General features: G+C 40.3%; 1 protein-coding gene across 2 annotated transcripts; it reads left to right on the top strand.

Moving 5' to 3' along the window:
• The first annotated feature begins 250 nt into the window (after positions 1–250).
• On the top strand, positions 251–8,611 carry eif4g2a (eukaryotic translation initiation factor 4, gamma 2a). Of its 2 annotated transcripts, XM_034680118.1 has the most exons (21): positions 251–435; positions 2,054–2,158; positions 2,297–2,353; positions 3,000–3,125; positions 3,256–3,358; positions 3,458–3,589; positions 3,696–3,762; positions 3,861–4,012; positions 4,142–4,252; positions 4,334–4,516; positions 4,600–4,741; positions 4,850–5,013; positions 5,105–5,224; positions 5,377–5,487; positions 5,573–5,677; positions 5,757–5,972; positions 6,076–6,334; positions 6,422–6,626; positions 6,740–6,948; positions 7,050–7,171; positions 7,452–8,611. In XM_034680118.1, the coding sequence occupies exons 8-21, from the start codon at positions 3,929–3,931 to the stop codon at positions 7,515–7,517; spliced, it is 2,097 nt and encodes a 698-aa protein (XP_034536009.1). In that variant the 5' UTR covers positions 251–435; positions 2,054–2,158; positions 2,297–2,353; positions 3,000–3,125; positions 3,256–3,358; positions 3,458–3,589; positions 3,696–3,762; positions 3,861–3,928; the 3' UTR covers positions 7,518–8,611. The 2 variants fall into 2 exon arrangements, with proteins under 2 accessions (XP_034536009.1, XP_034536011.1); XM_034680120.1 differs by lacking the exon at positions 2,297–2,353.
• Positions 8,612–9,525: the final 914 nt, after the last annotated feature.

Genomic DNA, 9,525 nt, shown 5'->3' with positions numbered 1-9,525 from the left:
TGGTCAACTGTTTTCCAGGTTTTCCAGTTTTTCCAGGACGCGTGGGAAACAACCCTGTAAACTATATGAATAATAAATGCTTTACACTAGATTTGTAGCATATTCGCGTAGGAGGTGAGCCATCAGGGTGTAATGGCTGACATGTTGTTCAGAGGATTGCGAAATAATCAGGATTTATTTTCTGTGCGCGACGTCGACAAGGTGGGACGATGACGTCAGCCCGCAAACAAAAGGCGGCTTCCGCATGACGTAGCCGAACAGTCAGCATTCTTTCTTCGCTGAAGCCGGCAGCCTCCACAGCTAAGCCGTCGTGTTTCACCTACATTTAAAAAAAGCCTTCGAGGTTTCTACACGACATTCGTTCTTTCTATTTTCCTTTATTTTTTATTTCTTTGTCGTCGAGACAACCACTAAGCTGACGTTCCTTTTGTAAAGGTAAGGTATTTCGGTGTTTTCCTTGTCTAAGCTAACGTTAGCTAACCCAACCCGGTGTGGTTTTAATCACTCTCAGTAGGTCGATGATGTTTTTGTGACACAGGTGAAGATATTCAGGTGTAACCTCAGCTGATGTTGTGGATAAATCCAGTTAAACAAACCTGGTAACATGTTGGACAAATCTGGCCTTGTTAGCTGTTAGCTTACCGGCGGCCTGGAGAACAAAACCCCTCAAGATGTCGCTGTGTTTGGACATCCGGTGTCTGAACAAAGACCTCATGAAATCAGCTGATGGGTGTTTAGTTTGTCAGAATCAGCTCCTTTTCATACACAATAAAACTGTTTTAGGTGTATCATTGCTTATAGATAACTGTTATAATGCAAGATCCCATAGTTTTGACATTATGAGCTTTTTCCGATAACCTATTATTGTACCTTCCAACAAGATTCCATTAGATTATTTTTAATTAAATCAAAAAAACCTTCCATGACTCGATTTGAAACTTCACAAGCGTCTGCTTTTTAGCCGGGGCACATGTTATCTAGATATTTTCCGGGATCGGCTGTCATATAATCCGTGTTACAGCGCTACCCTCAGTTATTTGGGTCAGGTCAGGTTTAGGTAACTTGGGTTATTCGAGTTTACGTGGATTTTTTTCCCACCCCCTTCAGATTCTCTCGAAGTGAGGGGCTCAGGGTTGGGTTAAGGAAAAGGGAAACACAAAAACAAAGCGATTGAGAAACAGTCTCAGACGAACGTAATCTGTTAGCACATTAGCATGCCGTGCTAGCACCACCCCAGTGTCGCATTCACTTTTACGGACACGTGTAAGGTAGGCTCTCGTGTGCTCTGTAATTTGGTCCGAATCGCTCAAAATTAAGAAAACACACAACCTGTGTGTCAGATATTCTGTTAGTGTGCTTGATCGTCGTCTGGTGTGTGTTTGCTATCATCTGTAACCGTCGGCCAAAGAGATTATCGTGTATATGTACTTCCATACCTTTCTTTGTACAGATTTTGTTTAGACTTTTTGGGTTTCATCAATGCCAAAAGAGAAACTGAAGATATAGAGACATTTTTGAAGAGACTAAATTATTAGATTGAGAGTTCAAAGTTATGGAATGATGTATCGAACAAACATTTTCATATATCTAACTCGAAATTATGAGCTGTGATAGAGGCAGTCAAATTGGTGAATTGAGATGAAAAAGAGTAGTCTCATGATCCAGGTAGGTAAAATTGTGATTCCCTATAATTAGTTTTAAATATCAAGCTGATCAAAAGGTCAGATTGTGGAATGAAAGGTCGAAAATTATCACTACCCTCATAAAATGCTTCCTGTTCATTTAGTGGGAAATGTGACAGAACAGATTTTGTTTAACCCTCCTGTTACCCTCAAATTTAAGAACATCTTTTATCCGTGGGGTCAATTTGACCCCAGCAATTTAAACCTCCAGAAACTGATTGTTGTGTTTAGGTTTATATATTGTCCTCACTGTCTTAAGTACCAGTGTTCCATTCACCAGGTCAACTTCCTTGTTTGCGAGCTCACTTTGCAATAAACCTTTCCTGAATCTTTAATCTAATTTCTGTTTCTGTGTCTGTCTCCATTTCCAGGTCGCTTTTCCTGCCCTACCCCTGAAACTTATTCTTTTCAGATATTATTAGTCCAGCCGCCAAAGTGGAGAGTGTCGTCGCACAAGGGGGTCCTTCTCGTTTCAGGTATTTCACACATTACCATAGCACTTATTGCCTACGTGTATTGAGAACCCCCCCTCACTTGCTCTTAACAGCCCACTTAACGCATGGGTACGGTCACTTTTGTTAAGTTAAAACCTTTTTCCTTTTTTTAAATCACAGTGTAGGGGGAGGAGGTGGGGGTGCACCTCAGCACTATCCCAAGACTGTCGGCAACAGGTGATTTTAAGACCTTTCCTTTTACATGGAACGAGTAGTTGTTAGTCTTTATTGCATATTTAATCCATGTGCCATCACTGGACTAATTGCATCCCCATTTAAATATATTTAGGGCTTCATTTGGCAATCTAATTGGGAAATACGACATCTTTATCCTTGTAGCTTCAATTATATATGTGGAGCTTCTTAATTTGATAATGGATACTAGATTTTTTTATTTTTTTTATTTCATGACCTACTGCTCACTTCAAGGGTTGACCTTTTCAATATTTTGATTCAAGTGTTGGCAACATATAAATAGATGTCTTGTACTGCTCACACTTATTAATCTTTAGGTAGAAACCCCATCAATGTATTTCTGTCTCAAAAGAATGAACTCCTAGTAAGTCAGCTTGCTGCACCGTACAAAAAACCTGAATAGTCAATTAAATTATGTATGAAACAATGATAATACAGAAATGTCAAGGCAGTTTATCAGATCTGAATTACTGCAGGGAAGCAGCAGATACTTTATGATTAATAATAAAGGGCTTTTTTGCGTCTGCTAGCTTCAGGTGAGATTTGGATAAAGGCTCCATGCAGAGCTAAACTGTGAGGTCCTAAATGTTTCTTTATTGTAACATTTGCTGTTTTGCGTTCATTGCAGCGAGTTCCTGGGGAAAACCCCAGGTCCTGGCGTTCAGAGATGGGTACCTTCTCGAAGCACTAGACGAGAGGCGAGCTCCCTCATTGAGAAAGGGCAAAATGATTCTATCTTCAGAAAAGTGAGAGGGTAAGTTACAATTTGATTCCCTATTTACTTCAGTCTCAGACATTAATGAGTATTAATGTAGAAATTGGTGAGTATACAAAGACATAGGATAAGTTTATATTTTTTACTAAATGTTTTCCTTCTCCATCAGCATCCTCAACAAGCTCACTCCTGAGAAATTTGACAAACTATGCCTGGAGCTCCTCAACGTGGGTTTAGATTCTAAAGTTGTCCTAAAAGGAATCATCCTTTTGGTGAGTATTTTCTTTTTACTTCCCATACACTTTATTCTTTTGTGATTAACAATATCCGAAAAGGCACTTTGTTTATAATTTAAATTACTTTTACTTCAGATTGTCGACAAAGCCCTTGAAGAGCCCAAGTACAGCCAGTTGTACGCTCAACTATGTCAACGCTTGGCAGAGGATGCCCCAAACTTTGAAGGCCCATCAACAGAAAATCAGTCAACACAAAAGCCAACTACTGTAAGTTGAAACAAAACTACAATTGGATTTGTAAAAAAATAATGCAGTCTCATTTTACTGGTTTCTTTGATTTTTATTCTGAATTTTAAACGCATTCTTCTTACAGACCTTCAAAAGGCTTTTGATTTCTAAGCTTCAGGATGAGTTTGAGAACCGTTCCAAAAATGTCGAAAGTAAGAAAAACATGAAATATTTATGGTAATTTCCCAAAGCCCTGTGGTCATATCTCAATAAGATCATCTCTCATTTTCATGTTTTCTCTCTTCTCCAGTCTTTGAGAAAAATGACAGCCCACTCACACCTGAGGAGGAAGAGCAGCGTGCTATTGCAAAGATCAAGATGCTGGGCAACATCAAATTCATTGGGGAACTTGGAAAACTCAGCCTCATCCACGAATCTATCCTTCATAAGTGCATCAAAACAGTAAGTTGTTGAATCGTGTATGTGTGGTTGGCTGAAATCATGAACTCACTCTTAAAGTCAGATTTGATTGCCCATCTCAGTGTTTGTCAGGATTGTATTGAATGTGCTGTTTTTATCTTCTTTTTTTAGCTGCTGGATAAAAAGAAGAGCGTCCAGCTTAAGGATATCGGTGAAGATCTGGAATGCCTCTGTCAGATAATGAGAACCATCGGGCCTAAACTTGATCATGAAAGGGCTAGGGTGAGTAAAACATAATAATCCTATATTTGTTTAAACTCCAGAGTTCAGAGTTCAGGATAATAACATACTTTCTCCTTCCAGTCCTTGATGAATCAATACTTTGGCCGTATGAAGTCCTTAACAGTCAACATGGAACTGCCAGCGAGGATTCGATTCCTGCTGCAGAACACAGTGGAGCTACGAGAAAACAACTGGGCGCCTCGCAAAGCTCAAGTGGACAACGGACCAAAGACCATCAATCAAATCCGTCAGGATGCAGTGAAGGTATGTCTACGTCAACACTTGATTCACAGTTCTCCATAGGCCTCAGACAAACATTATTCTCACACTTTGGCTTTACATTGCAGGATTTGGGAGTTTTTATTCCGCAATCAAATGATGGAATGAGGCATGAATTCTTCATGGAGAACCCCTCTTTCCTGACGACAAAGATTAAGTTTGACAGAGAAACTCTTGGTGGATTGGCTGATATGTTTGGACAAATGCCTGGTATGTTACAGCCCTCCATACATTCAATAACAGAAAGATGCACAGCAGATTTGAAAAAATCTGTCCTTTGTAGCAATGGTTAAGAGTTTATGGTTTTGTTGTTGATAGGGTGTGGCATAGGTACAGGTCCAGGAGTCATTCAAGACCACTACTCCCCCACCATGGGACGTCATCGCACTAACCCCCACTACAACGGTCACACTGTGAACGGTAATGGTGCACATCAACCTCAGTTTGAAGCAGGAAGCAAGCCGTATATCAAACCAAACCAGGTACATGCTAAACATCATCTGTGTGATTGTACGCTACATTGTATTTGTGATTTGATGTTCATAACTGAGTCTATGAATTCTCTTTTTAAAGGGGCAGAACTCTCCAGTTTTCAGTCACAAACAGAATCACGCAGTGCAGATGCAAATGCAGATGCAGACCAAGGATATGGCTCCACGATTCAACAAGAAAGGGAAGGTCAATGCTGATGAGGTACAGCTTCTGAGAAAAATGTTTTGCCCTATATGATTATATATTTGGGTTGCATTTAACTAGATCATACTGTTGGATTATGTTATGTTAAAATCTTAAGTCAAGAAACATGTGTGGTATTATTTTAAAAATCCTTGTCTTCTCCCCTCCAGATCAGTCTGAGACCAGCACAGTCTTTCATTTTGAGTAAGAAACAAGGGCCGAAGCTGCAGCCACAGATGACCATGATTCCTCCAAGTGCCCAAGGTTCCCCACTAGGACAGGTAACACATTCATGTGAAAGACAAATGTGCTGATGGTAATAACAGGTTCCTGTGAACGCGTATTAATTTGGCCTTCCTTGTTCAGTCTCCACAGCTTGGCCTGAAAATCAATCCTCCACCTATTCAGGAAAAACCTGCCAAGTCAAACAAAAAGGCTCCTCCCACCAAGGAAGAGCTGCGCAAAATGACAGTAAGTGTCTCTCATTCTGCTTCTGTCATGCCCAGTATGCAGTGGACAATGCAATGTGTAACCATCTTTCCCCTTGTAGAAGACAGTGGTCGCAGATTACCTGAACAACAAGAACATCGACGAGGCAGTGAACGCCGTGAGAGAGATGAAGGCCCCAAAACACTTCTCGTCTGAGATGCTGAACAAGATGGTGGTCTATTCCCTTGATCGCTCAGATGAAGATAAGGAGGAAACAAGCACCCTGATCCACACACTCTGCACAGAAGGCCTTGTCAGTAGTGAAAACCTCATGCAGGTCAGTGTATAACCCCTCCAGTCTTTAATCAGAATGTAAGTCGGCAATGGATGAAAAGGGGGCCTTTGTTTTGCTCTAACAATCTTGTTGTTTTTTTCACTAGGCCTATTTGAGTGTTCTGGACCTGTGCCCGAAGATTGAGGAGGAAGTCCCTCTGGTGAAGTCCTACCTGGCCCAGTTTGCAGCACGTGCGGTTGTCGCAGACCTGGTCAGCATTTCAGATTTGGCCCACCAGCTAGAGAACGGCACACATTTCCCGCTGTTCCTGCTCTGCCTGCAGCAAATGGTCAAACTGAAGGACCGCGAGTGGCTGACTGACCTGTTCCAGCAGAGCACGGTCAACATGCAGAAGATGCTCCCTGGTAGGTCCAAACACAACCTGGACGGTATAATATGTACGCGTCAGCCTTTTGCTCCTACTTACAATAATGTTTTCCTTCCTCATGTAGAAATCGACCAGAACAAAGACAGGATGCTGGAGATTCTGGAGGGCAAAGGTCTCAGCTTTTTGTTCCCACTCATGAAACTGGAAAAAGAGCTGCTGAAGCAGATTAAAGTTGATCCCTCTCCACAGTCCATATACAAGTGGATTAAAGACAACATCTCTCCTAAACTGCACACTGACAAAGGCTTTGTCAACATCCTTATGACCAGGTACTACACAGCACATTTGTTCTGTAAGCCAATGTGTTTTGGGTTAATCTGACTGCAAACCATAAATTGAATTCCAAAAGTGTTTACAGTATTTGGATGTTCTTCTCTTCCAGCTTCTTGCAGTATATTGCCTATGAGATCAACCCTGACGATGACGAGGAGCAGCTTGCAGCACCCAGCAAAGAGCAGCTGGACGACGAGAAGAAGCTGCTGCTGTCTTTCAAGCCAGTGATGCAGAAGTTCCTCCATGAACACATCAACCTGCAAGTGGGTGGGCTGTATGCCCTGCAGGTCCACTGCAATGCAAAGGGTTTCCCTAAAGGTGAGCACACACTTTTTTTTTTTTTTTTACTCACTGCAGCTTTTAGTCCAAGTCAGCGCAGGTGTGGTGCAGAGGCTGAACAGTTGCTCTCCTTTTTTCAGGCATGTTGCTGCGCTACTTTGTCCACTTCTATGACATGGAAATAATTGAAGAAGAAGCCTTCCTTTCATGGAAAGAAGATGTCACCCAGGAGTATCCAGGGAAGGGAAAAGCATTATTTCAGGTAATTATATGCACATACTTGTATCACTCCTAGACAATGAATTGCAGCTGGAAACTTCTTGCATTGATAATAAGCAGAAGGAATTCTGGGGGCTTTTAGTTTTAAAGGCTTTTGCCCCTTGTTTTAAAATCATGTTTTTGAATGGGTATACAATTAAATATAATCAAAGTGTTAAATTACCACATCTCTAAGCTTCATTTAAAGTTTTGAGTAAGACAATAAACTAATGTATTGCGTCCAAAGTAAATGTTCTAATGGAAGTTTTTGCGTCACCCTGCAGGTGAACCAGTGGCTGACCTGGCTGGAGACGGCAGAGGAGGAGGAGTCAGATGGTGAAGATTACTAAGGGACAGGCCCAAGCCATGTGTTATCAGGATGCAATGATTCTTTTCTTCTCCTTTTTTTTTTTTTTTTTACTTGTGATTTTTTTCTTTGTGTCCCTTTGCCTTCCAATGTCCTAAAAAAAAATACTCCCTTGCTTTCTTGTTTATGAATATTTTTCAACCACTGTTACAATTCATTCCTATTTGAAAGGTTTTGCCAAATCAAGCCAGCATCACCATCCTATTATTTATGCTTTACTTTCTAATTCTCAATCCTATTTGATGTCACACAGCAGGTGTTTTATACATTTCAATCATATTGGGTTTTGTTTTCTTAGACAGTAGGCAGTATTGTGCAGGAAACTGTACCAGCACGGAAACTTGACCCATTGTGTCACCTTTTACATCTGGTAGGAGTCACCAAGTGCTGCCATTAACTTAAAAACTGTTTACAAAAAGAGAAAAGGCTCTAAAGTATTGCAAAGAGCCTCGTCTCTGATTTTTATCAGCATTTGTTTATCAGTTTTTAGATGCACTTTGCTCTACATCATGAGTCGTTGCAATAGTAAGACACTCTTTCCTTGATTTGTTGAAACAATCTTTAAGTTGCGGTTTTCTTGCCCATGAAAGCAGACCACCATGTTGTTTGAACCTTCATAACAACCTTGATATGATGTCTAACAATAATGGCCTGTTTTTGATTGCAGTGTGGTTTCAGTTACCTGCATTGAGTTAAATGAATCAAGAGCTTTTTTATGTAGAAACTTTTGTGCTGTTAGGATTGAATCTGTGTGGCCTTTTTTTAATTTATCAATTCATATGGATATACCTCTAACGTATCTCGGACTATACTTGAATGTCTCGATTTTAACTTGGAGACAGCCAAAGCTTAGTTTCCTGTGCTACAGTTATTCACCACTACATGTGGAGATTTTATGTCTGTTTGCCATATTTGTCAAGTTTTTAAATGGTCTTTTATTATCCTCATGAAATTATACAAAAAGTATGCGCTGTATGTGTACACCTTCACCTTCTCTTGGAGTGTCACTGTTATGTTTAAGTGCAGCAAGTCCAGTGTACAACTACAGAGCAACCTCGAATAAAGTTTAACGGTTTATCTTCTTGTCCTGTGGATTCTTTTCTCTGAATTTGTATTTTGGCTCAATCATAAATGCTTTAATACTTCTGTATGCCATCTAAAAAACTAAATTTACATTTCTTTCAAAATTCTGAGATTATGGGACAAATTACTTAGTCTTGACAAAAGCCTCTATATCCTGACAAGTTGGCTGACAATCTACATTTCTGAAATGGAACTAACAATAACCAGCCTGCATTTGCACACTTGATTATGGTCTTAAATTTAACATTAGCCAGGTTAGCAGGGCTTCAATAATTATATCAGAAAATCAGCTTAGCTTCATGTGAATGTCTGGAGAGTAAGTAGTTTAAACCTGACCACAGACCATTAAAGTCCTAGAGTAGAGGTAAAACCCTTGATATAGCTTTGTGCAAGTGTTGTATTTACATTCCTACATAAGCACAAAATGCTAGGTAAAAAAAAAAGTTCTCTATATCAAACAAAAATCTTTAAAATCAAACTTGAAGGGCCATAACCTTATTTAACAATTGATCTTAATCTCATAATTTCAGGACACACTGTGATGATTTAACGGCTGAGGTGGAACAGCACATGCTTCAACTTTCACTTCCTGTCTCAGCTTAATTATTGTGACATTTCTGGTTAGGTGAGGTTGTGATAAACGCCAGCAAACAAAGCTAAATGAACAGCCATACCTTTCTGAAGTTCGTCTTCCATTCACCTCACTATACCAGCTGCCCGCTTGACACACACCATGGGGTCTAGAGCCTTCAGCCAGTCTGCCTCCTGCATCTGGAACTCCCTCCTGCCAGACATCCATAACATTGACCCTATCTATATTTTCAAATCCAGTCTCAAATCATCTTCTTAAACCGGCATATTCACTTAGATCAGGGGTTCCCAAACTTTCAGCTCGTAGCCCCCAAACA

The sequence above is a fragment of the Notolabrus celidotus genome, chromosome 3, assembly GCF_009762535.1.
Source record: "Notolabrus celidotus isolate fNotCel1 chromosome 3, fNotCel1.pri, whole genome shotgun sequence".
Classification (NCBI taxonomy): domain Eukaryota; kingdom Metazoa; phylum Chordata; class Actinopteri; order Labriformes; family Labridae; genus Notolabrus; species Notolabrus celidotus.
Note: the sequence above shows the minus strand (reverse complement) of the source record. Positions and strands in the feature narration are given on the sequence as shown.